Here is a 26,298-nt window from a genome sequence, read left to right on the forward strand (position 1 = left end):
CCTCACAGCCCCATGAGTGAAGGGAACCTTTTAGTGGGGAGTGGAGAAAGTGAGACGTCAGTTTGCCATGTTCTCCCCTCTCCCCCTGTCAAGGTCCCAACATAAGCTCACAGCACTATTAACACCCCCATACACCACACACACACACACTCTCACATTTCCCCCTCAGACTGTTGTGTGATTCATTATCATCATTATCATCTGCCTGATGCAGTGTTCTCACAGCTGGAGGCTTGCTGCGCGGTGATGAGAATGGCAGGTACGTTGGAAAGGACATCTGCTTACACGCACGTGCACACACACACACACACACACACACACACACACAATCTCAGCAGCGGTGGGAAATGAGAAAAGCGCAAGTGCCGTGTTTGTTTACTGTCGTCGTGGGCTGCGGCGGCGGCAGCGCAGGAGGAGCGTGAGGGAAATGTTATCAGCTGTGCCTCCTGTTCACCAGAGGAGCTGTCAGCGCTTCTCCCGAGGCCCACGAATGATGATCCTACACATCGCTGATTGTATCAAGCCAGAGGAATTTTGCATTGCAAAATAAAAATGTCTGCTTTAGCTATTTTTTTTTTTATTGTATTTTTTTTCCCTTTCCCAGCTGTCTATTCAACTCTCAGTATCCAAGTGAACTCGTCCCTGGAGGGGAGGAGGGGGAGTAGAGGGATGGCGAGTGGAGAGGTGTCTCCACGTCGTGCAAGGTCCCTGCTGGTTCTCACTCCTCCATAAGTCCAGGGGGGGTTCAGTGCTGGCTAAGTTGCCATCGCGATCCAAGATCCCAGACAGAGAAGAATGAGGCTGTATTCCTCAGATGCTTCAGAAATGCCTTCAATTTATTTTTCTTGTATTTTCTGTTTTCCCTCCAATATGAGTCCTTCTATCATTTTTTTTTTTTATCTCCATCTAATTTGGCTAGAAAAATAAGACCACACCACAAAAGTCTATCTCATTTTGGCAAGAAGTAGATACAGTGCATGAACAAACAAGATGTTTTTTTGTTTACACCTACACTCTTCTTTTATCCCATTAAGTATGGAGATGCGCTTAGAATACTCACACCAATATGTTTTTCGCTTTTCCTTCTGTTTTAAACACAAAACATCACATTTTTTAAGCTTCCTTTTTTTCAATGCATGTGGATGGCTGAGTGTTCCATAGCCCGTTTCATTTAAGATAGGCAAAAGCAGCAGAACACAGATGGCCCTCTGTGGCTCTGCAATGAATTCGCGGGATGAACTTTGACCTCTGTGGTCAAGAGTCATATGATCTAAAACACAGTGTTCCATTGGCGGCAGACATCCGTTTTCCATTGTCGTTCTCTTAGCTGGTCAGCGACTGAAAGTGTTCCTGTGTCAATTTTGTCCCCCTGCCGCTGGCTAACATCTTCCACTTCTTTCCACTGCTATATCAACATTTTACATAGAGAAACACTATAAGACGGCAACTCCCTCCATAGCTGAAGGGCGATTGGCTGGAGACCACGTAGCTCAGCGACTGTCACTAGGCAACAACCTGTGAAGCTAAGTGGGCGTAGCAGCAGCACAGAGATGGGCTTCCAATTAGGTCAACAGGAAGTCCCTTTATAATCTATGACTAGAGCGCAGAAGAGGAAAGGAGAGTAAAGAGAGAGACAAAAAAGAGTATAGGTGATGCAGGAGAGAAGGGACGAAGGAGAAGGAGGACAGGAGGAGGAAGAGAGGGAGGAAGAGTTAAAGAGATAGAGGCAGGGCCTGGGGAGTGGCCCATATAGAAAGGAGGAAAAACTGGAGCGAGAGAAGAGTGCTTATGGAGGGGCTGAACGAGTGACCTCGGCCACAGTCTGACGAGTTCTCCTGCAACACACAAACACAAAACACCAGCTTGTCACAGTGGGAATGTGTGTGTGTGACTTTGCCCAGAGTCAGCATTCAGTATGTTTCATTTCAATGTACAATCAGCAATTCTGGAGCTACAATGTTTTCCACCTAGAGAGCCAAGACTGTGTATGTACGCTGGAATTTTTGTTTTAGTACTTGCACTGCAACGGAGGGACCATCTTTAACAAATGCATTTAAATCTTCCTAATGTACATTTTTAGTGTATACTGCTACTATTTGTGTGTGTGCATCTATGAGAGAGTTGTGACCCCATGATCAGAAGTATCACTTAAGTATTTGGGACTTACCGCCATGTTGTAGTCGTAACAGCTGTTGGGGCCTTTTCGATACCGTGCTGTAGCAAGGACATTACATGGATCCTCTTCTTTGACTGGGGGCAGGGAGGTTAAGGAACCCTACATGACATGCCAGTATGTTTATGTTACATTTTAACTAGGAGGAGTTGATTCCCAGAAGAACATACTAATTAAACCACATGCATCTGCTAGAGATTACGATTGCAAAGGTGCAGAACATTTCCAATACATTTCCAGAAACTTTCCTCAAATTCTCAGAGTTTTGCAATCCTATTGGAGATGCAAGGTCCTTGCCTCATCTACCCTTATGCACAAAGAAAACAAAAGCAAGCTACTCAAAGCTCTGATAGCACACAGGACTCATGAGTCTTAAACATGTCAACTTTCAGAACAGTTTAACTTTTCTGTAATGTATTTATAGTATGCAGTAAGAAAATCAGTGCCATGACAGGGTTTTTGCCGGTATCCCACTCTACAATAAAATCAATACGGTTAGACAATCCTTGCACCATTATGTGAGAGTTGTTGTGAAGTTCTGGGGAGTGTACTGCTGTCAAAAGGATACAGTCGACTTCCACTTGAGAGAGCTTTTCAATCTCGCATGAGCTGCAAGGCATGACTTCGGCCACCACAAACAGCAGGTTGGTGTTCTCTATCCGTTTAGCATGAAACAGCCTAGACACAGACATTCCCTCCATTCATATTTCTGTTGTACTGAATGTTATCAGTGTGGGAAGTTTGAATGTTTGTCTATCATGCATTGTTAACCTAATCACGTGTTTGTGCTGTGTGTGTGTGTGTGTGTGCGTGTGTGTGTGTCTGTTCTATTGGTGGTGGGGGTGGAGTGTGTGTGTGTATGTGCAGATATTACTGATTAGTAACTGTACCGGGAGCAGTTGCCGCAGTCCTGTAGGGTGTTGTAAGAGCTGGTGACATTGGTGAAGTAGAACTGAGTCTGGATCTTGACACAGCTGGTTTCTCTGAACTCCATGCCATCCGCATCCACCAAATCTGTGATGTATACACGGTCAACACACACAAACACACACACACACACACACACATACTTGAAGACATCTTACTTATGACCTAAAATGTGTCAGAGAGAGAACAGAAGATAACAGTAGAGAAACCACAATTGACCAATACTGTACTGTATATTTGCTAATTCTGTTACAGTGGACATTAACACAAATATGAACAGAGGATTTCTAACAGAGAAAAGCACATTTCTCTATGCATTCTCTGTGTCTCACACCTTCCTCCACCTCCAATCTCACCAACAACAGAGTGAGGTGTGGATGTGGAGTCCCTTTGGTTTAGTGGGAGAGCAGGAGATGCCAGAGAGAGTAAAGCAGAGCAGACAGGGCCTCAGCTGAACACGCTCACCTGTCACAAACCAGCTGCGGTAGGCCACACCATACAGCATCTGCTGCAGCACAGACCTGCCAGGACACACACACACACACCACAGAGGCACAACAGAGGCGTCAGATACACACACATCACACATGCACCGATGCACGCACACAGACACACACCCACACACACAATCCATCACACATCAGAAGCTGGACCCTGAGAGTGTACTGTAGCACTGCAAAAGTGTGTCAGTCAGCACTCTGACATGGGCTCCACACTCAAAAGCCCTCCAGTTGCCAGAGCGCCACTAACTCTGAACACCTGCTGACCTGTCTCTAGGGTGATCAGGTTGGGATAGCTAAGGCATGGGGTTGCATGTCAAAGAAAACTCAAGGGATTTGAACATTGAAACATACTAAAATGCGTGGTAAGTGTAGTAGTATTTTAGATGGTATTTTAGAACATTTGATCATCATATTGTATATTGTATACATTGTGTGGCTCAAAGTACAGCTTTTGCCTTCTCCCTACAAATGCCCTAGATGATCTATTAATGCCTCATCCTAAATCAAATCATCTTTACATTCATTTTTTTTTTACTTTAAATGATTTACATAAAATTACAATGACATTTCTACCAATACCTGTCAGTACAACATGTAGATAGAAAATGCATCAATTTGATTCCAGCCATCCAAAAGTAATTTTCATTACAGAAATGATGTGTGTATAAATTAATACTGCAAGCTAAAAGGAAGGTAATCAGCTTGCTTACTTGAGTCTAGAAAGGTATCGTATGTTGAGTAGAAAAATATGCTAAATGAATTGGTGATGCATGGACACTAGTAAATGGATGTTCTCTCCTCCAAACATATTACAATGTTAATGAGAAAAAAAGAATTCAGACACTTTAAATGATGCCGTTCGGAACATTTGGATGATTTGGTCTGTGCTCAATTTGCATTTGTCCTCTATGACTATTTACATCAGATGTTGCAAACTACAATATAAACACAAACACTGCTATTGTAGTGTTCCCCGCTTGTAATATTCACATTCTCTTGGGACTCAACAATATTCTTGATTGCCTTTTGCATTTTTTAAAACCTAATAAAACGTGAATAAAAGCAAACAATTATTTTATGGCTTTATTCATTATGGATCACTCACAAGAAGTCACCCCCTAAGTGTCATCAGTATATGGACGTAAATTTGGATCTTTATACAGCTAAGCTGCTCTACATTTAGCATTCGGTATTTGTGCGGTTTAGGTCTTTCAATGCGTAGACAAAGAGCTGACTAAGTCATTGAAGGAAGAACAAGAAAAGATGGCATGATGAAAGGAGTCGTTGGGCAGTCGGGGTCTCACCACGCTGCTGCAGATGTCCACCAGGCCAAGTTGAGGAAATCAGCGATGGTTGGCTAAACAAAGAAAAAGCATCAGGTTTGATAAAGCCAGCAGACAGGAATGGCAAAGTCACTGGTGCGGAGAACTGGCTTCCTAACTGTCATTACCCGCCTTGCTAATCCCACACAAAGCCTGGTGCTAAATTTGTCTAAATTTAATAATTTGTATAAATTTGTACTGTATATTTCAGCTGTCACCAATTTCCAATTTGCCCCATACCAGAGCTGTCACCAATTTCTCACTTTTTAAAAAAAACAAAAAAACATAGAACTTTTTAAAGACATGTCTTTATGTCTATGATGAAATGAATGGAAAGGACTAGAGGACAGTAGTGTTATGGTGTTATTAGTGTTACGGATGACATAAGTGTTGACTTTACATGACGTAAAATTCTAAACTGTATTTGTAAAAAATCTTATTTTGCCATCAACTCCTACCGCTTCTTAGGTGATGAAAAGTTTAACACTGTCAGTGCAGAGGCTAATATCAATAACCCGAAGGTGAAACTATTTGTTAAATCTGAAAATATCAGTTGGAATCTGAAATACAAACAGTTATTTCTACAAATCTCTCCAGGATGCAGTGCAAGGTGCAAGGTAACACTGACACCATTATGCTGCAGAGCTCTGTCGTAGCTCACCACAAACACCCCTCGAGGGGCGGCCCCTGTGTTGCTGTTTTGCACCGGGGCGCACACAGACTGGTAGTCATAGGACTGCTTGCGGTTGTAGAAGGAGTTGTTGTACAAGGCGTGCATCAGGTAGGCGTCAACGTCACTGAAAAACATACCAATCTGTAGGGCCAGAACAGAGGAGACATGAGCAGCTTTGACCACGGCAATCACACTTTGACCACACTCTTTGACATGAACACAGTCTGGAGGTCCACCAAAGCCATTACTAATACGGTCAGAGTAGCTGTCGCTGACTCTAAAGGACTTTTCAAGTGTTGGATTTATCACCTTATTCCAGTGGTCTCTCTGATTAGACATGACCAGAAATCCACCATCATCAATCAGGTAGCATAGGAGGTCCTGCAAGCAAAACGAGAGTGCCATAGCATGAGGCGTACAGCAGAGGTCAGCTGAGCATTGAGTACATTTTCAGTGGCCTACGTTATGCTATGGTTATGGTATATGGCAGACTCATTTGTCCAAAGCGACTAACTGAACACTATATTAAGTAATAGTAATATAATAATAACAACAATATCAATATATTAACAATTATTAATTAAATATTAACAATGATGTCATTTATATTATGTCTTACTTCACTGTTGGCCTCACAGTCCATTTCACAGCCATTCGATCCACACTAGCAGGAACAGAAGCACCACAGTGTAACTCACAACCATTTGATTGAGTCATTTAAGATCAATTATAGCAAACGAAACACAAGCAGGTTTATCCGTTATGGCAGACTATGAAGTGGGGGGACACAGTTACTACATATTTATGTGTGTTCGTGTGTGTGTGCGTGTGTGCGTGTGTGTGTGTGTGTGTAGTGTGATAGATGCATGTCTAAAGTAGTGAGTCATACCGAAGGGAAGCTCCGGCCGTTTCCTGTGTGGTTGGTAGCGAGCATCTTAAACTTGTCAGTCCAGGCTTCGAGGTCCATCTTAACGCCCAACACTAGACCATTCCACCACAGCACACCACAGGGTAGGACAATGAGAGAAACAAGGCAGGACAAATATAGATGCTGAAACATTTTCCCCTTTTCTTTAGACAAATGTCTGGTATTCCAGTTCCCAGTAAGATCTGATGTGAAATGACCCATGACTGCCCTAGGTTGCCAAACTCTACACAGCTCTGAGTGTTCAATTAAGTCAGGGACTTAATGCTATTGCAGCGATGAAACCCCCAGTAGAACAGCTGATGATATCTTTCCATCCCCGATGGCAACACATCTGAGTTTGAGACCTGATTTAGAGCTGGTGGGGTGTGTGTGTGTGTGTGTGTGTGTGTGTGTGTGTGTGTGTGTGTGTGTGTGTGTGTGTGTGTGTGTGTGTGGTGGGGTGTGTGTGCTGTACTGCCGTCACAGCTGGTGGAGCTCTCATCTCTCCATTGCAAAGCCTCAGAGCACAGAGAGTGAGAGAGAGAGAGAGAAAGAGAGAGAGAAACTCCAGCTGAGTGACTCACCTGCGGGCTTGATGGTCCTGGAGTCCACAGAGAGCTCCAGCGCTGTGCTGACCAGGATGCCGATGGTGTCGTTCTCTGGGTCCAAGAACTCGTCGTTGGCTGCAGGGCGGGAGAGCTACATGTATTACATTCCAAACCAACCACTCCTGCATGACCACTACAAATCCACAGAGAACAAGACTCACTTACAACATATGATCATATATCATTTAATGCTTAATGTAAAATCCTTTAGATGTCAAATATGTACACCTCACATACAAAGTTACATTGAGTCTGTCATTGCACTGTACTGCTAAACCTTCCATTCCATCATTTTATTTTATTATTAAATAACTAAAAAGCATACATATCCAGATCATGTATATTCAAATGAGTCTGTATTTTTTTCTCTCAACAAATGCCCCAGCATGTGTACCTCTGTCTTACGAGCAGCCGCAGGCCCCCCCAAACACACATGGAGCCACCAACTGGTTCATTTCAGCAGACAGGAGTGGGCTGCCACAGGGGGCTCTGATGCTGGCCAAGGGCCATGCTGTCCCCCTGTTTTATCCACCACGTGCTCTGGTGCCCTGGCCATGCAGCAGATGCTGCTCTTACAGCGACAGGTACAATAACCCCCATTTGGCTTCGCAGAACATTTTCCACATGTACACAGCCAGGTGGTTTCAGCTGTCTACCACTCCGCCGTAGTACATGCAGTACAAGAATACTATAACAATGGGTAGTTGTTACCATACAATTGTCTGATTGGTTGAAAAATGTTCGAAATGTTGAAAGTCTTAGAATTTAAGCATCCTGTTTGTTTGTTCTGTGAAACACCTTCCTCTGTGAAGTTCTGCACCAGCAGTGATGAAAAAGATTCTGTGTTTTGTCTGTATATCTGGATGCAGCTGAGTGAGTGTGAAGCACCTGACAACATAAGGTGAACATAACGACACAAAGGCACCACTGTGCTCTTACCGTGACCAAAACATTACATTAACATTGTGTTCATTGTTATTTTCTATGTCATGCGTGGCAAGAATAGTTGCCCACTGCGCCGAGCAAAGTGCAGCTCAAGCGGCAGCTCGCCGCTCAGCTAACCCTCAGGCACGCCGCAGTCAAAGGTCAACAATGCCGGACTTTGATCGCGTCGCACGGTGGCGACTATTATTTTGCGCTGGACCCAGCGGCAGTGCAGCACAAACCACTTCCTCTCTGAGAGCTCCATTAGTCTGCTGAGAGAGTGTGGAATATCGAGGGATGCACATCAGTGAGGCTGAGTCTGGGAACCCCTCCACTTGAGACCTCACTTGAGCGCTCACCTGTGCGGTAAGGAGCTCGGAAGATGTAGCCCTTGTTGTCCAGGCTGCGGCGGTAGTAGCTGGCGTTGAAAGGCTCTGGGTCCTCCTCCCAGGTTTCAGCAGCTCTGAGATGGAGGGACAGATGGACAGATGGATGGATGGATGGATTTATACAGTGAGAGAAAACAAAGAATGTGAGAGAAGGAGAACGATGACAAGATGGAAAATAAAATCCAGTTGTTAGGCACAAAATAGCACCAGCATTTTCATTTTCTCAGTCAAATTTCAGAGAGTTGAAAGAGAGGTTGCTATGCTATATACTTATATATATCCCTACTTAATGACTCTGAACTAGACCTAAGGGGTTTCCTAGTCTATTCCTGCATTCAGACTGTCCACTAAGGAAACCAATCTGCCAGTGCAATGTATCAAAGCTTACAGTGAGGTAGCACTAGTTCAACACATACTGTACAGTATAACAGTGTGCATGTTACTGTTACTCACTTATTGGGAAAGACTCGTGTGATCCCTCCATCTGTGGCTGCAAAGACTGCTAGGAAGCCATATCTACCAAAACAAAGACATTTCAGAGTGTTACTATGCACACCCAGAAACAGAATCTGACACACACACACACACACACACACACACAGAGGGTTATATATGTGCAGAACTTACGTCTTTAGATCTTTATTTTTCCACACTTTCTCCACAAGCTGGCGAATGATTCCTGTGTCCAGTATTAGGTTGTGGAGAAGGAAATTATCACCTGTAAGCGAATACCAAGTCAGTTATGTCATGGCCCCACGACAACTTGATTTTCTCAGTGGTACAAACACAACTAAACTGGTTTTTGGTTCTAAACTGGTTAAGAAATTGGTTCTAAAATTGCTTGAATGCTTGAAAATGTAATCTGAAAACATACATTGTTTGGAGTCTGGAGTGACTTTCTCCATCAGGGCAATAAAGTTGAGAAGGAATTCTGTGTTGTTGCTAGAAAGCTCCAAGTCTTTGCAGTATTCCCTGAGGAGAATTCGTGTGGTTTTTAATACATGGATAATCCTCAATGCAAGGAGTTAGACACACAAAACAAGATCACACACACATCACAAAAGACACTTGATATACACACATGCACATTTCACCTGTTCACTTAGTTGCATAGCCTATGCATGTTTTTTCCTCTCTCATGCTCTCTCTCTCACATTCTCTCGCTCCCAACCCATGGGCATGCACGCGCACAAGTGCACATACACACACTTCCACATCACCTCCACACTTCTTCACAGACATGTTTTGTGACAGGTTTTGCTTTAACCTTTACATCCAACACTGTACGCGCATGAATGTTTGCAGGCCACATGCAAACATGCTTGAGGTCATAGATGGAAAATGTTCAATGAAAAAATGGATGAATGGAAACAGTAGAAGAGGGAGAATTGGGTAGAGGTCACACATCAAACATATACAGAATTAAAAGAACAACTCTTTGGTAAAGATACAAAACAATAAACAATACACACAAGTGTACCAATCCACTCCCCACTGTATATGATGTACACATCCAGCTGACAGACATCATCACCATAGATCGGGAGACAGAACACACAACATATGAATGCAGACACAGACACACACCCAAATACACAGACCGCACAGACCAACACCCACCCACCCACTAACACCCACCCACTAACACCCACACAAACATGTCTGCAATGTGTGTACAGTATGTGTGTGTGTGTGTGTGTGTATATGTGTGTGCGCGTGCACACATGTGTGTTTTGCATGCTTGTGTGTGTGTGTGTGTGTGTGTGTGTGTGTGTGTGTGATCTGTGCAAGAGTGTGTATGTGTGTATGAGTCAGGAGGGGACTGATTGGCTACACTACAAGTGTGCAGGGATTGGAGTGGGCCAGAGGGGAAAAATGGACTGAAGACAACAGCAAGTGAACAAAACAAAAGAAAAACAAAAACAAACAAACACACACACACACACCAAGAGACCAGCACAGAACAACACCATATGGGGCGGAAAGAGGAGGATGTGGAGGCAAGCTTTCACACACAGAGCACAGCTACCTGGGAGCAATGAACACATGGCCCTCCGACTCAAAACTGTTGGGCAGCAAAGACTCAAAATCTGCAACAGAAAGGGGGAAAATTATCCGGGAAGAGCGGTGCGCGTGGAGCGGAACGGAACGGGGGGTTCTGGGAGAACAGCGGTGGCTCACTCAGGGAGTGCAGGGGGACGCAACAGGGACGGTTACCATAGCAACACGGAGGAGTCAATGGGGGAGAACACTAGCGTTAGCCAGTATGGTGCTCGGGTGGACTTTGTCTTTCTTTCAGGTCAATTTCAGATAAATGTTTTTTCCATCTCCATTTTGGAAGACAAATTGGATTCAGCAGTATTGTCTAATTTGGAAATTTTGTTGTTTTGCTCCATCACTGTCGGAGAACTGACTTCTGCCACATTTCACAGTGAGCCGGAAGCGAGTTTTCAGACCTTGCCAGTCACAAACAGTGTGCGGTTTCCCGTACTTTTCCACAAGCGGGCATCAACATGGCCAACTGTTGCAGGGGAGGTGGGTGGCGCAGGGGTCCTGATGAAGCTGATCACCCCTCAGGTAGGCAGAGGACAGCTGGCTCCAGCAGACACGCAATCAGAGGAAGTGCATTGCATTGTGAAGGGCATAGTCAGGGGCAACTCTGAAGGTCTCTACATCACAGAAACGACCCCATAATAGTATCAAATAGAAGAGGACGCAAAAATCAGCATCTAAGGATTCAAAATTCTCGTCAATGGTGGAAAAACTGAATGTAAAGACACACATGAGAATTAAACACCTGCATCATTCCTTGAACTTTTAAGATGGTGCCCAGGTAGTGTTCCGCCCACAATGCCTTGCACTTCCGGGTCAGAATTTAGAGGAAATGGGAGGGCTACAGCCCTGGCTGCCAGAGGGGTGATGGCGGGTATCAAGCCGATGGAGACACGGGGCACAGGAGGACGACATGTGAGCTGGCCGCCACAATGCGCACCAATCTCAGACAACAGGAGGGGACCAGAGACAGAGCCCTGATGAACTGCTTAGTCAACTAGCTTCTATAGCCTCGGCTAACATGAGTGGCTGGGCTTGCATGCATCTAAGGTTCTAACCATTCTGCTCATCTTGTCTAGACTCATCCAAGTTCAAGGTATTTGACTTGTACAAGATCAATAGTAACCGGTTAGCTTCTACAGTCATTGCTAACATGACTCACTTCGGCTAGCAATCATCTAGCAACTCAGTTGACATGACTGGGGTGACTAGGTTGTATCTGATCAACTCCTTTTTTTGTGCCAGCATGGCAAACAGAGTATCTGCTATCACTAAGAGAAAGCTTTAATTCTATCATTTCATTGTCCTGTCAATAATGCTTCATCTTGTGTGCATTAATGAGTAAGGGAATGGAATTGCATTTATGATGCTGAAATAACTGCTAACTAAACAAAAGGGTAATAGTCAGAGCCTAAACTGGAACAATCTTTGAGCACACTAAATCATATCCTGAGATTATCACTCTATAATATAGCAGTAGTTTATTCTCTCTCCATTTTACACATTCTGTCTGCTTTCTCTAAGGAATAAAAACACATCCCTTAAAGAAGCATAATCCCCCACCGAGGATTAGATGACAACTTTGAGTACTTGCGCTAACACAGGACAGTTTCAGCAACCAGGATTGTGGGCTTTGACAGCCCGATTAAAGAAGCCTGAGAATTAGCCTACTTGTAGAGAGGAGAAGGACATTTTTGAATAGAGGGAGGAGAGGAGAGGGGGAGAGAGGAAGGACAGACAGAAAGAGAGAGAGAGAGAGAGAGAGAGAGAGAGAGAGAGAGAGAGAGAGAGACATTCGGACAGAGACTACTATACAATGGGAGGGGAGTATGAAGGTTAAGTTGTTAAGGACAAAGCTTTCTTTCTTTATTTATTTAAAACACAGACGGCAAAGCTCTTAATATCCTCTGGGAGACAGTAGAGAGGCCCGAGAGAGGGACTGAAACACCAGACAGGCTGGGACTGAGGACAGGAGGTAAGAGAGAGAGAGAGAGAGAGAGAACCTCCGCAACGGATCCAGCGTGTGTGAGAGAGACACAGATAGCTGTAGATCTGGCAGCCAGTGTGGAAAATAGAAGCAAAAAAATGCTGTTTACATATGATGGTGGGTGAGGCGTGGGACAGTGATGAGCATCGTGGGTGATATAAACAGGAGAGGAGATGAGAGGAGAACCAGGTGATGCGCGCAGGCTGGTACAGGTGAGGGTGTGATGGGGAGGAGGACCCGCGAAAGAGCATGGGGGTGGGGTGAGGGGGTCAGGGAGATGGACCAATATGGAGTATACTTGCCCTTGCTGTCTGACACTGGCACTGTGAGGATCCATCAGAGAAGGAGCAAGAAAAGAAACAAGGAAGGGCAGGTGGGATAGGGAGGGGGGGTCACAGACAATATTTTATTCAATTGACTGTTTGAATAAAAATATTGTTTTCTCAGAACAGAAAAAAACGAAACAAAGAAAGAAACACAAACAAGACAGAAAAGATACTTGATCCAGTCAAAATGGAAATGAAAACAGAAAGCTGATATGAACTGAAAGAGAAGTGAAGAACATGAGAGAATCAGTTAAAAGAAGGGAAAGCAAATCAACTGAATGAGATCCAACAAAAGTGGAGAAAGAGAGAGATCTCTTTAATGAAGACATGTGACGAGCGGCACGCTCAAAACAAAACAAACGCACAGGAAGAGAGGCAAACACGTGGTTCAGAATGACAGAGGAACACCCTGGTCTGGAAGAGAGAGAGAGAGAGAGAGAGAGAGAGAGAGAGAGAGAGAGAGAGAGAGAGAGAGAGAGAGAGAGAGAAAGAAAGAGAGAGAGAGAGAGAGAGAGATAAAGATGGTAGAGAAGTAATAGAGGAGAAAGAGAGATTCTCTCATTCCAGACCAAATAAACATAGTGTCTATGAAGGACAGTACTCTAGACACGAGCACTGTCTGAAGCTCGGATTTTCTGAATGATTCCAAAGCTGGTCACATTGAACACAACACATATACACACGCACACACACACACACAGGAATAAAACAATATTTAACAAAAGTTCAAAAGGGACAAAACCTTTAACAAAACAAATCAAAACAGTTTCAAGTGAATCAAACTGGTGAAAAGCATGCCTGTTTTCACTCTTTATTGAAACACAAAACTGCTTCAGAATCATTGCATGGTTTCAAGAAGAAAAGGCGAGAGCATTTTAAAGAAAAATAATAGCAGACGATCACCATTATTTTCACCTCCGTTTTCTTCAGTCAAACAAACAAACAAACAAATAAATAAACAAATAGGAACAAAAAAACACCGCTTTCACCTTTCTGTCCTTTTTCTCAAGGGATTTTCTTCCACCGAAAAGACGGGAAGAAAAATCACCATAGTTACGGCACATGATGGAAACAAGAGGAGGAGGGGAGAGAGGGAGTTTGTGTGTGTCTGCAGCGAGATACTTGCACTCCAGTTATGTCCTGTCACTGGAACCACCAACATGGACAGATAGAGCAAGACAGAGAGATAGAGAGATAAAAAGACACTGACACAGAAAGAAAAAAAGAAAGATTGGGAAATAAACCAAAAGAGAGAGAGAGAAACAGAGAGAGGAACAGAGCGATCGTGGGCCAGCTCCAGGCTCCAAGCTGGAGCTTCATTTGCAAAATGGCCTTGGACGAAGGGTGGGAAAGTTCTTGTGCGGAAAGAGGGGATCCGGAACACCTTTTGGGAGGATAAAAAGAGAGAGAAAAGGTTTGTGCAGAGGGAGGGGGTGGGTGGCGGTACTCACACTGGACCTGAAGGATCTGGTCACTCAGGTTGGCCCGGATGTGGCTCTCGCTGTAGGTGGGCAGAACCAACCCCAGACTGCAGGGAGGAAGAGGAGGAAGAGCTTAATAAGGTTAGCTGGTGTGGTGTTGTCAGATAATCACAATGAGGACTGCATGGGTATAAATCTGACCCTACCTCAGGGAAGAGTAGTGTTGATATCCACTAAAACATACTTCTCTCTCACACACACATGCACACACACCTGTAATCTGTTCCATCCACAGGGGTCCAGATGTAAGTTCTCATGGCTTCATCAATGTACCGCTACATGGAGAGATGAGGGCTCTGATTATGATATATCTACAGTTGCATCTCAACACACACCCACCCCCACATACAAGGTCTTCCTCTTCTTCTCACAAGGTCCCTCAAGAAGGGTAAAAAAAGAGCCTATTGACTTGGAGGTGGGGTGGGTTGACATTTCACATCTATCATCAGACACTACCTTAAAGGACCGCATGCCATTTCACAGTTCAACCAGTGAAGTTTAATATACCAGCAGTTTGTCTATCACTGTTATGTACTTATGCGACTATGGTGAGAACAGCTGATGTGATTGGTGTTGCAATCCAATGCATATAACTAGGTGAAAATGTAAGCAGAATGTAAGTGTGATTCTTAGTGGAAGAAGACGCTATCAAAAGTGATGTGAGCTCTCTTCTGGGGATGGGAGTGGGACTGCTCGCTGAAAAAGGAGCTGACGTACCTCATCTATCGACTTAATCAGCTGACGTACCTCATCTATACAAAATCAGCTGACGTACCTCATCTATCGACTTAATCAGCTGGACGCATTCATCTATACATAATCAGCTGACGCACCTCATCTATCGAATTTAATCAGCTGACGCACTTCATCTATCGACTTAATCAGCTGACGCACCTCATCTATCGACTTAATCAGCTGGACGCACTTCATCTATACATAATCAGCTGACGTACCTCATCTATCGACTTAATCAGCTGACGTACCTCATCTATCGACTTAATCAGCTGACGTACCTCATCTATACATAATCAGCTGACGTACCTCATCTATCGACTTAATCAGCTGACGTACCTCATCTATACATAATCAGCTGACGTACCTCATCTATCGACTTAATCAGCTGACGTACCTCATCTATACATAATCAGCTGACGTACCTCATCTATCGACTTAATCAGCTGACGTACCTCATCTATACATAATCAGCTGACGTACCTCATCTATACATAATCAGCTGACGTACCTCATCTATCGACTTAATCAGCTGACGTACCTCATCTATAGACTTAATCAGCTGACGTACCTCATCTATACATAATCAGCTGACGTACCTCATCTATCGACTTAATCAGCGTCTTTATCTTCTTCTTCCCAGGCCGGCCATCAATCATCAGGCGACGGATCTGCGGGGTGGGGGGAAAGAGAGGCGGAGAGAGAGAGAGGGCGAGATGGAGAGAAAGAGAAACAGAGAGAGATGGAGAGAAAGAGAAACAGAGAGAGACGGAGAGAAAAAGAGAGAAACAGAGAGACAAAGAGAAACAAAGAGAGATGTAGAGAGATGGAGAGAAAAAAAGTGAGAAAAGAGACCAGTGGAAATTTCCACTACTACTTTCAGAAATCTGACCAATGCACAACACATCCTCAAGTCCAGACAACTGACCTGAATGACTAAACTGAATTGAACAAACTGGACACACTGTAACTAAAACCAACATGCAGTGAAGGTTTTCTAACCTCCTCTTTGTTGCTGTCCTCAAGCTCAGCATCCAGGAAGTCTAGAGTGACGGGCTCTCTGAAGTTAATGGTCTAAGAAGGAGAAGAGAGGGGGAGTGAGGGGAGGAGACAGAGAGGAGAGGAGAGGAGAGACGGAGTGAAGAAAGAGATAAACAGAGACAGACACATGTCAATGCCACACACGCCTAAGCATGTCCATCAATCAGAGGAAATGAAGAGATCCAGAGAGAGAGAGATACTACTACTTAAAGGGAGATCAGGTGAAACTATAAACATAATGAGGGAATATGTTGTAACTTGCTATAATTTATGAACTACGCCAGGGGTTTTCAACCAGTGGTCCGCGGCCCACTTGTGGTCTGTGGGGACATTGCTGGTGGTCCCTGACCATGGATTCAGTAATGTATTTGCAATGTGGGAATCAGTATTGTTATTCAGTGGTGGTCCTGGGGTTACGTAATTAGTCAGAATGGTGGTCCCTGGTTCACAATCAGTTGAACACCCCTGAACTACGCCATAAAATATACTCTGTTCAGAGAGCAGAAACATCTAACTTATGGAAACACTTTCTCTATTTTTGTGCCACAGCCTCCCTCCATTTCTGCATCCTATGAGCAGAGGGGTCCCTCTTACCTTAGGCTGCAGGTTAGGATGCAAAAGCACGTAGCCATTAGGGTCTATGGCAAATGTGTATCCATTTGCCCCAAGCTGTGAAGAGAGGCAACAATGTCAGGGACATCCATAGTTCCAACAAAACCACTTGTTAGATACAAGCATGTGTGTGTACATTTGACAGTTATAACAGATACATGTCAATGCATCATTTATAGTGAAAGCAGGCTTCTTCATAGACAGTCAAGATTTCCTTTTTTGCATGTTACTCTTGTTGGATTTTGTTCATTTGGTTGTGCAAGCATATTAAGCATTAAGATGGTTACCTTGTATCTAGGTGTGAGTGCTTGGATTTCATTCAGGGTAATGTCCACGCCCATTACTCCAAGGATCAGCTGATTCTGGACAGACATTGTTAGGAGGGAAAAAGTTCTTAACATGGCCACTAGGGGTCACTGCTCCACTTCATTCAGCACAGGCTGGGTGCTGCACCCTTCTTGTTCTCAATGTCATAAATCAACCTATAGAGCAATCTGAATTTTTCCTGGAACAACATTGACTTAGTAATGAATTGATATGTTTAATTCATAAGCGCTCATGTTGAAGGCACTATACAACGTTGACCAAATGACCTTAAGCGTTAAGAAAAGAATATAAATAGCAGGTATGTCTACACAGCCCTGCTGAAGGACACCAGTCCATGTCTGAACACACAGGTCTGAGGGCAGAGAAAGACTACAGAAGGGAACTACTTATATGTTTGATTAATCAAGTTGCTTTCTAAGTAATTAGCTGTGCAGCCAGAGGAGTTTCATTTTACCTGCGGCGATCCATCAGCAGTGAGGTTGAAGACTGGCACAGTTCCAGTGATGACCAGTCCCAGGCCCTATGGAGAGCCACTAGGTCATTATTTTACCATTACAATTTCAAAACAGCATTGTTACTGGACAACTGAATATAATGGGGAAACAGGGTTTAAAGGAGATAGTCAAGGAAGCATTGGGTAAAAAATGGACAGATTCTCATAAAGAACAATAATCTTCAAACGCAAACCACATATACGCATATCAAGATAAGGGAACCAAGTCTGTGTGTGTGTGTGTGTGTGTGTGTGTGTGTGTGTGTGCATGTAGAAAAGAGAGACTAAGTGCAAGAGAGACAGAGCAACCTAAAACAGTCTCAATGACTAGGCAAAAAAGCCAATTCTAGTGAATGACCATCAAATGAATGAATAAAACGAATAACACTGAAGTTGTTGTTATGGAGATGGAGATGAAGGAGGAGCTGATCACTCAGATAAACCCACATACAGAGGCTGCGGGAGAGCACGATGGTGCCGTCCATGGGCTCAGCTCACCATGGCAACAACCAGAGCCACTCCTCAGTCCTCATCCACCCACACACAGCCCAGGAAGCCCCATCAGTCTCCTCCGGGGTTAGAACATTCCAGAACATAAATGCATCTCCCATTACCCGTAAAGCCGGATATGTATTAAAATGAATGTCGAAATATTACTAATTACTAGTTGCTTTGCCTTGCCTTCCAACCCTTCCAAACTCTCTGTCAGTCTGTATGGACACGTGCTGAATCTTTTGAAGACAGTGATGGACCAATTTCTTTGGAGGGTTGTCCCCAGTCTGCAATAGAACTGTTTTTATCTATACCAAACAAAAGTTATAGAAAAGAAAAGTCTCCTCTCCAACTGGCAGTGTAAATGATTTCAGAACAATAGATATATAGTTAAACTCTTGCTTGAAAGTGTGTGCCTATTGGTAAGGAAGGAACTCATTCTGCTGAAGTATGTGTGGAGATGTGGGAGGCAGTAGGCTCTCACCAGAGCATCCTGGTAGACGTTGGTCCACTGGACCTGTTTGGCTGGGGTACCAGCAAGGACCATTGGCCGACTCAAAACATCAAGGTACTCCTGAAATATAAAAAATAATGACACAAAATTCAAGGACACAGACACACACATTTGCCAAATACAAACAGGTTCTTTCCAACATAATTTAATTTAACTGATCAGACACATACATGATTGCATTAGTACACTGACGTAGGTTGTTTGTTTAAATACACTCAGTTACTCAGTCATACCATTACTTTACACACACAGGAGCATGCACACACACACACACACACACACACACACACACACACACACAAACACACAGCTCTAAATGCCAGGGGAGGCAGTAAAATGACTAGCCATGACGAGGTGCCACTGTAGGAGGTATAAAACAGCCTCTTAAGCGTCTTGCCGAGAAGGCAGTAAAAACACTAGCACTACCCACTCAGGGCCAAACAGCTCTCCTCATAAAAGAGCTTTTAAACTCTTCTAGAACCTGTGGCCCGGAGAGATGCACTGGAGTGCTGCTGAACGACGAACAAACCCCCTCCTCGCACCGCCGCTACCTATTAGCGCTCTAATGACCGTTAGGGAGAGACACTCACATAGGATAATAAGAGCAAAAACTGTAGGTGTCCTCCTGTTGGTTTTCAAAGAGAAGGCCACTGTCTTTCTTTCTGGATCACGGATCTCCGAAGGAGACAAAAGGCTGCGCTGTAATTGGCTCTCGTGAAAGTCTAGACGGAAAGCTCTCCTCTCACTGGCTCTGACTGACTTATTTTAGCTGAAGCGAGAGTGGCAAGATTTGTCCCACATGCATCAATGCCTGCAGCCAGGTATGAATATGACATGCTTAGGAGGCACTTTCTCATTCCGGGGGCTTGAGCCATGCACTCGGCTGGAGACGGGGCAAATTGAGATTTAGAGGGGTGTAGAGAGGGCTTGTGGGAAAGAGCTCAAGTCAGCGGGATGAGAACGGGATTCTTGGGCACTCTCGGCACTGAGACCCAAAGGGCTTAAGGCTGTGCATTTGGACAGGGTAGATGTGCTTTCTGTCTCGGCTTGCTCAGTGGATCATGTTTTACTGCCCAAACCACCATGTGAGCCTTCAGGTTCTGAAAGTATTTCCATTTTAGTTCATCTTACCACAGGTATCTTGGGGGAGATTGTACATGTAAGGGGAGGAATTCAATTAAACATCAAGCAGAAATGTTCCACAGCCTAATATAAAAGCTGGTCTACTGTGGCCTCTCCTATCAATCTGTAACCCTTACTGTGATCTAATAGGACAGGATCCAAACCAAAGCCTCAAGATATAAGACCTTTTCTTTCCATCACATTCACATACAGTCATGGACATGGACACACACACACACACACACACTTCAACAACCCCTCCCCCCATATGCTCTTTCTCAAAGCCTCTCTTGAGTTGCGCGCGGCGGCACAAATGCGTTTTTATTTCTTTTTTATATTTCTTTCTTTTTTTAATCCCCGCCTGGAACGGCCAGGTGCTGACAGGCGGAACCTGTTCTATTATTAGCTCTGTAAAGCCTTCGCTCCCCGCGCCACGGGGAGATCTTTCATCTGACAGCCAGACCTTTTCACGCCGTTTATACGCCCCACAGGAAACGGCCACCAGAACATAAACAACCACCTCTACAGCAACAGCGAGGGCGAGAGGTAGAGAGAGAGAGGAGAAAAGAGACAGGGAGAGAAGAGAGTAGAGGAGAAAGAGAGTAGAGGAGAAAGTAGGAAGAGAGGGAGAGAGTCTTACCTGTGCCTGTTTTTCCAGGAACCTATTTAGTGTCTGGCCACCCATATAACATTGTATATGACCCGTTGTTGAAGAACCCAACAGTAATGCCCCTGGCTGCACTAATTGTATGGACACAGCCACACAACCAGCATACCCTGTTGGACAGACCTCCAGTAGCATCTGATGCATGCTATGCAGGCCTGAACAGACTACTGTCTTTTGCGCTGCGTATACAGTGCACAGTTTTGCTAGCCTGCTTGTTCAGCCACAAATGAGTCTGCCGCAGTTCCAGAGTCTGACGGACTTATCTGCCGCTGGCAGGTGAGGCGGCGGGTAGACAGCCGGAGGAGCCGGTACCTGCGTGAGGAGAGAGTGTGACCAGAGGTGGCCGTGAGGCGCTCCGCTTCTGTACGAGAAGACGACGGCGGGGAAGAGCCACAGAGCCACACCGACACACCGCCGAGGGCGCGTTATTATGTTTGTCACTGGTGTGCCTGTTGAGAGCATTTCATGCATGACCTTTCGCTGCTGAAAAGAGCTCTCTGCATGGAAACAAACAACGGCTTCTATGACTGTCAGTAGGAAGAAGAAAAAAAAAAACCCCATCCCAGCAGCTCGGCGGAGAGATGCTTTCGCAGGGGGACACAGGGGGAGTCTCCAAAACACTCCTTTTTTGATGCTCACGAGGAGAGGCAATTCAGTGGTGGAATTCAGTACGCCTTGTGCATGTTAGTAGCCTGGCCTTGGCCTGTCTACGTACTTCCGGTCGATTTCTTTTCCCTACAGTACTCCGTCTGGAATAGGTTGAATCACGCTCGTTTACTTCGGCAGTTGGGCAGCCGACCAACCAGCGAACAGAGGGCGTCCCTGAGAGCGATTACGTACTCCGGCATGGTGTTTAGCTACGTCCCCGCCCCTGAAGCAGATCGCTTGGAATACATCAACGTAGGGAGCGAAAAGGGCTTATATTTATGAAATCTTTGAGCAAATGTGAATAATAGTTTAGCCTATTAACAGGAGTGTCACGAACGAAGTGGAGTAGGATGTTATATCGTCAGCTAAACTTTAGTCATAGATTTTGTCACTTGAAATAGGCTACGAACGTACTCGAGTCAAACTCTAGTTTAGTAGGCTACATGAAACAAGCAGTCAAAATCACTATTTTTTCAAACACTAAGAAGGCTCGAAATAACTTGAAACTTTTGATCGAAGCATCATCAGTGTCTTTACATATGAACTGAAAGCATTAAGAACATTATTCGTAGTACACATAGTTTACTAAAAAAGAAAGATTTTGGACAACTCACTCCTTGCAAGATGGCAAGATGGCAGCCAGCAGAAAAACGAAGTGAGTTGTTCAAAACCTCTCTTTAGTAAACTCTGTGTACACCAACAATGTTCTCAATGCTCGAAGTTCATGTGTGTAGAGACACTGATGATACTTCGATCAAAGTTTCATGTTGTGTCGAGCCTTCATAGTATTTTAAAAATAGCGATTTTGACGCGATTGTATCAAAAAAGTAGTAGCCCTATAGGAATCCCATTCAAAAGGTAATTTCACCCGAAAACGACAACGCATACAAGCTTAAAAGTGGCGCTTTGGACGTACTTATGCATTATGAAAGTTTGACTTGGGTACATTCACAAAACACTATATGATGCATTTTGGCGAGAGTTACGCAGATGAAACGAGTGATTGTTTGCTGATAAGATGCACCCGTGCTTGTTAAGGGCGTGCTGCAGAGAAACTCTGTATGACGAAACGCCGGTTGTTAGTGATTGGTTCAAAGCGGTTCAAAGGAACTCCAATGATTTTAAAATCTCAAACTGTGCCCTCCCACCCTCCCTATGGATCTAGGCCAGACTCTCTGCGAAGTCAGAGAGTCTGGTTTCCAGGCTAGCATGTTAGAGCAGACCTGGACCAAACAAATGGGAAGATTGCCTTATTCCTTATGCATATGAAGCACCGATCCATTGGAAGTGGAATTTGGAGCTGAGCTGGGGGGTGGGGTCTGCTAACATAAGCATTTGTTTGTGTGTGTGTGTGTATGTAAAATGAGCCCTCTCTGAAGCATGGAAATAGGTGTGGTTTCCAGGGAGGTGTGTGACATGAGGAGCGTGTTCGCAAGTGATGGTCTAAATGTGTGTCGGTGTGTGTGTGTGTCTGTGTGTCAGTGGTGGACAGTAACGAAGTACATGTAATTCGTTCCTGTACTTAAGTAACATATAGATGTATCTCGACTTTACTCAAGTATTTATATTTAGTGATACTTTATACTTTGACTCCACAACATTTCTAAGTGAATAATCATATTTTTTACTCCGTTCCATTTATTAAAACCTCTCGTTCCATTTTACCAAAGCGAATCGTAATGAGAGGTCAAACACTCTCTGGTCACAGCCAGTGCACAATCACGCACCAATCAGGGCTCAGCGCGCAATTTGCTCTGAAGTCCTTTCGATTTTGTCAGTTTCGTTCGTTTGATTAGACATTGTGTGCGGGAGAGCTAGGTTTAAATCATTACAACGCAAAGCATTTTGCAGGATGATGCTCATGCTCACTTAATGCTACAATAATGACAGAAACGTCCGACACTGACTTGCCTGAACACCCGTAGCCTTATTTAGGCGAACTTTTTGAAATGGTGGAAAGGAAGACGGATTTGTTTTACTTTAAGTGTCTTCTCTGCCTGCCGAAGAACAATATTATATCCTCGTTCAAGAATTCTCCCTCGAATTTAAAGAAACACGTCGAGGTAAGTGATTTTCATTCTGGTAGGTTTGATGACTAGCAACCGAATTATTTTAAATTGAACCTACATTGTCTGCATTGTGTGTTTGGCTAAATTAGTTTAGCAGCTACGCTAGCATAGCTGGGCCTTCCTAGCGTTCCGTGGTTAATTCTTTGACTGCTGTCAAGCAAAGTGGCCTTTTTTGTTCAAAAGAATGTTTAAGTTCGTTGTCTTTGGCGAAGTAGCTTGCCTTCATTTCTCAGCAGAAAATGGTTAAAAATGGTAGCCCAATTGGCTTTTGAAGACAAATTGGTTGAAGTTTTAAATGCATGGTATGGCGCATAAGAAATTGGCTGTTGGAATTTGCTAGGCTATTAAAAGAAATCCCCTAATTTCGAGTTCACCTTTTAAAGATCACATTTGATTAATATATATATATATATATATATATATATAAACATACAGTGTAGCCTAGATCTAGGAAATGAAAAAAAATTGTATTTTATTTATTAGTGGGAGTAGCCTATGTGTACATGTTGTTAATGGTTGGATTTTTATGTTTTTTTTTTCAGAGAAAGCATGCAAGTGTTGTGGATAGGTATGACGCTTTGACTGCCCCACGCAAAAGAAAAGCAAAGAACCAAGACGCTCCTTAAGTTAGGTGAGACAAAGGGAGTTTCTCAAAGAAATGTGGATCATGCTGTTTTGAATTTTGTAATTCAGAGTCTCCAGCCCTTTAGTGTGGTAGAGCAGCCATCATTTCAAGATCTCTTGCAAGATCTTCAGCCCAATGCCCTCTGATTTCCAGGACCACCTTGCTTAACGCTAAAGATAGATGAGGCTGCAATTGTGATGAAGAGGAACATCAAAGAAGCTATGGACAAGGTCGATTTTATTGCTACGACAACAGATTGTTGGAGTGCAAGGCGGAGGGGTTTTCTTGGAGTTACTGCCCACTGGGTTGATCCCAATAGCCTAGAGAGGTGTTCAGTGGTGCTAGCATGCAAGCAGCTCAAAGGTGCACACACTTTTGACGTCTTGGCTAATTCGTTAAATGAGATACACTCAGAATTTGGCATACAGAACAAGATAACCCGAACTACTACGGACAACGGTCCAATTTCTTAAAGGCATTCAATGTAATGGAGAACAAGATGAAAACAACAATTCTCCTTCAGATGAGTCTGAAGATGGTGATGAGATGGGTGATGAGGACCAGGAGTGTGATGGGGTTGAAGTGGATTTTGTTGAAGTCACATCTATCTTAAATTAAGATGATGGTTTGCAATTCCAACTCCCTAAGCATCATCGATGCGCCTGTCACTTATTGAATCTTGTCTCCACAGTGGATGCGGCCAAAAGCAAACTCAAATGATGCGTTCAAAAGGTTGTCTAGATCAGCTTTTTTTAAAATGCTATGGACTATGGAACAAATGTGGGAGATATTCTACTGCTGCAGAGCTTATAGAGAATGTGTGCAAAATTCAGCTTATCCATCCCAACGCAACAAGGTGGAATTCTTTGTTTCAATTCTGTCATTCTGATTTAACATGGAGGAATGCATGATTACAGGGACTTGATTTTTAGCATTTATTTAAATGTCCATTTCAGGCCTGGACTACATTAAGGACCATCTGGAGGAAGACCCTTCACATCAATTGCCAGCTAATGGCTCCAGTGCATCAGATGATGAGGACTTCTTTGCAAGCATGAAGACATCTGATGGTCAGGAAAATATTAAACAATTAGAAGGCTACCTTGCCTCAAAGGTAGACCACAAGGATATATTGAAGTCGTACCCTGTAGTGTGTAAGTTATCTCTTAAACCTAACACCACTTTACCAGCTTCAGCCGCTTGTGAGCGCCTATTTAGCACAGCTGGGCTGATTTTTAGTCCACGGCGGGCAAGGCTGGATGCAAAAAATTTTGAGAACCAGCTCCTCCTGAAGCGAAATAAGAAATATTTCAGCTTTAGTAAATAATGAATAGCTATGCCATTTTAGGCTCGCTGTTTTAGCATGCCTTTTGTGATTCAGGGTAGGTCTGGTTAACTGGTTTGTTGTGACTTTGTTGTTGTGTACCAGAGTATCCTACTCTATAATCTTCTAAACAAATTGGTATAACATAATGCTTCACTGGTTCCTGTAATGGTAGTTTTTATTCCCACTTCTGATATCTGGCAGAGTATTTTGTTTTGACTTCCTATGTTTGTACCAGAGTATCACTATACATACTTTTTACAGTCTTCTGTGCAGACTGATACGCTCTGTAAGTTTGTGGAATTTATGCAAAAACTAGTTCTTATAATGACTTTTTTTTTTTTCACGTTTGATCTGAGGTCAAAGGTTTTATTTTGACTTTTGTCTGTTTTTGTACCTAGGGTGGTGTAGGGAATATCATTACTATCACTAGTCTTCAGCACCAACTAGTATAACACCACATTCTCTGATTTTGTGGAACTAGCTCCTGTAATGGTATTTAGAAGTTTAAGGGTAACACATTTCAGACATACAGATGTGATATAGGAAAGGGGCTTGTGTTTTATGCAACATTTTTGTAATTAAATGTGCAACTAAGTTACAAATAAATGTAAAATTAAATAATTGTTCTCTAGTGCTGTTATTTCATAACCACTTGGTCTTACCTAATGGCAATAACCTTTAACCTTTAAAATTATAAAAAGCCATTAGAACCATAATTCATTGAGGTACTTTTAATACTTAAGTATATATTAAGGCAAATACTTTTATACTTCTACTCAAGTGGAAATTCCAAGAGCATACTTCCACTTTTACTTGAGTAATATTTGACACAAGGTATCTATACTTTCACTTAAGTACGTAGTTAGTGTACTTTGTCCACCACTGCTGTGTGTCTGTGTGTGTGTGTGTGTGTGAGAGATAGAGAGAGAGACAGAGTGTGTGTGTATGTGTGTGTGTGAGTGTCTTGTTGAAAAAGTGGCATGGTGGTCTCAGCAGACCTGCATCTTGTTGGACTTGGCTGTGTGTGACTTATTGCATGGAGGAAGCTGCCTGTTTATGAGGTGTAGCTAATAACGTCAATGTTTTCACTTGGTGCGCCGCTCAAGGTGAAGTGTGTGACCCTGCAGATGTCTGGGGTGATTGTGCACCTTGTTGAAGGTGAGAAGAGCATGTTCAGTGTGTGTGTTTGTGTCATTGGGAGGTAAGGTCTAGCACAGTGTGTATATATGTGTGTGTGTGTGTGTGTGTGTGTGTGTGTGTGTATGTGTATGTGTGTCCTCATGGATATTTCTGGGGTGTGTGTGTGTGTCATTGGGAGGTGAGGTCTGGCAGGGTGTGTGTGTGCGTGTGTGTTCAC

The 26,298-nt window shown here is 43.7% G+C and overlaps 1 protein-coding gene and 1 long non-coding RNA gene across 4 annotated transcripts in view; one reads left to right on the top strand and one right to left on the bottom strand.

Moving 5' to 3' along the window:
• Positions 1-850: 850 nt before the first annotated feature.
• The window catches only part of cacna2d2a (calcium channel, voltage-dependent, alpha 2/delta subunit 2a), a 207,768-nt gene continuing 182,320 nt past the window's right edge, over positions 851-26,298 (bottom strand). For 2 of the 3 annotated variants that reach the window (XM_048254053.1, XM_048254051.1), the window contains 25 exons: positions 18,454-18,543; positions 17,439-17,504; positions 16,945-17,019; positions 16,640-16,714; positions 16,007-16,078; positions 15,604-15,675; positions 14,486-14,547; positions 14,243-14,319; positions 12,768-12,788; positions 10,456-10,516; positions 9,301-9,398; positions 9,054-9,144; positions 8,880-8,942; positions 8,397-8,500; positions 7,090-7,188; positions 6,488-6,579; positions 6,218-6,262; positions 5,908-5,979; positions 5,587-5,739; positions 4,908-4,960; positions 3,566-3,621; positions 3,064-3,187; positions 2,742-2,851; positions 2,168-2,250; positions 851-1,835 (listed from right to left, as the gene is read on the bottom strand). In XM_048254053.1, coding sequence (XP_048110010.1) covers positions 1,713-1,835; positions 2,168-2,250; positions 2,742-2,851; positions 3,064-3,187; positions 3,566-3,621; positions 4,908-4,960; positions 5,587-5,739; positions 5,908-5,979; positions 6,218-6,262; positions 6,488-6,579; positions 7,090-7,188; positions 8,397-8,500; positions 8,880-8,942; positions 9,054-9,144; positions 9,301-9,398; positions 10,456-10,516; positions 12,768-12,788; positions 14,243-14,319; positions 14,486-14,547; positions 15,604-15,675; positions 16,007-16,078; positions 16,640-16,714; positions 16,945-17,019; positions 17,439-17,504; positions 18,454-18,543 — 2,037 coding nt within the window. In that variant the 3' untranslated portion in view covers positions 851-1,712. The remainder of the gene's footprint in view (positions 1,836-2,167; positions 2,251-2,741; positions 2,852-3,063; positions 3,188-3,565; positions 3,622-4,907; positions 4,961-5,586; positions 5,740-5,907; positions 5,980-6,217; positions 6,263-6,487; positions 6,580-7,089; positions 7,189-8,396; positions 8,501-8,879; positions 8,943-9,053; positions 9,145-9,300; positions 9,399-10,455; positions 10,517-12,767; positions 12,789-14,242; positions 14,320-14,485; positions 14,548-15,603; positions 15,676-16,006; positions 16,079-16,639; positions 16,715-16,944; positions 17,020-17,438; positions 17,505-18,453; positions 18,544-26,298) is intronic. The other variant, XM_048254052.1, reaches the window with a different exon arrangement.
• On the top strand, positions 22,796-24,652 carry LOC125301543. The gene is made up of 3 exons (XR_007194758.1): positions 22,796-22,983; positions 23,532-23,620; positions 24,571-24,652. It is a non-coding gene; the product is annotated as an uncharacterized LOC125301543 (long non-coding RNA).

The sequence above is a fragment of the Alosa alosa genome, chromosome 10 (genome assembly GCF_017589495.1).
Source record: "Alosa alosa isolate M-15738 ecotype Scorff River chromosome 10, AALO_Geno_1.1, whole genome shotgun sequence".
Classification (NCBI taxonomy): domain Eukaryota; kingdom Metazoa; phylum Chordata; class Actinopteri; order Clupeiformes; family Clupeidae; genus Alosa; species Alosa alosa.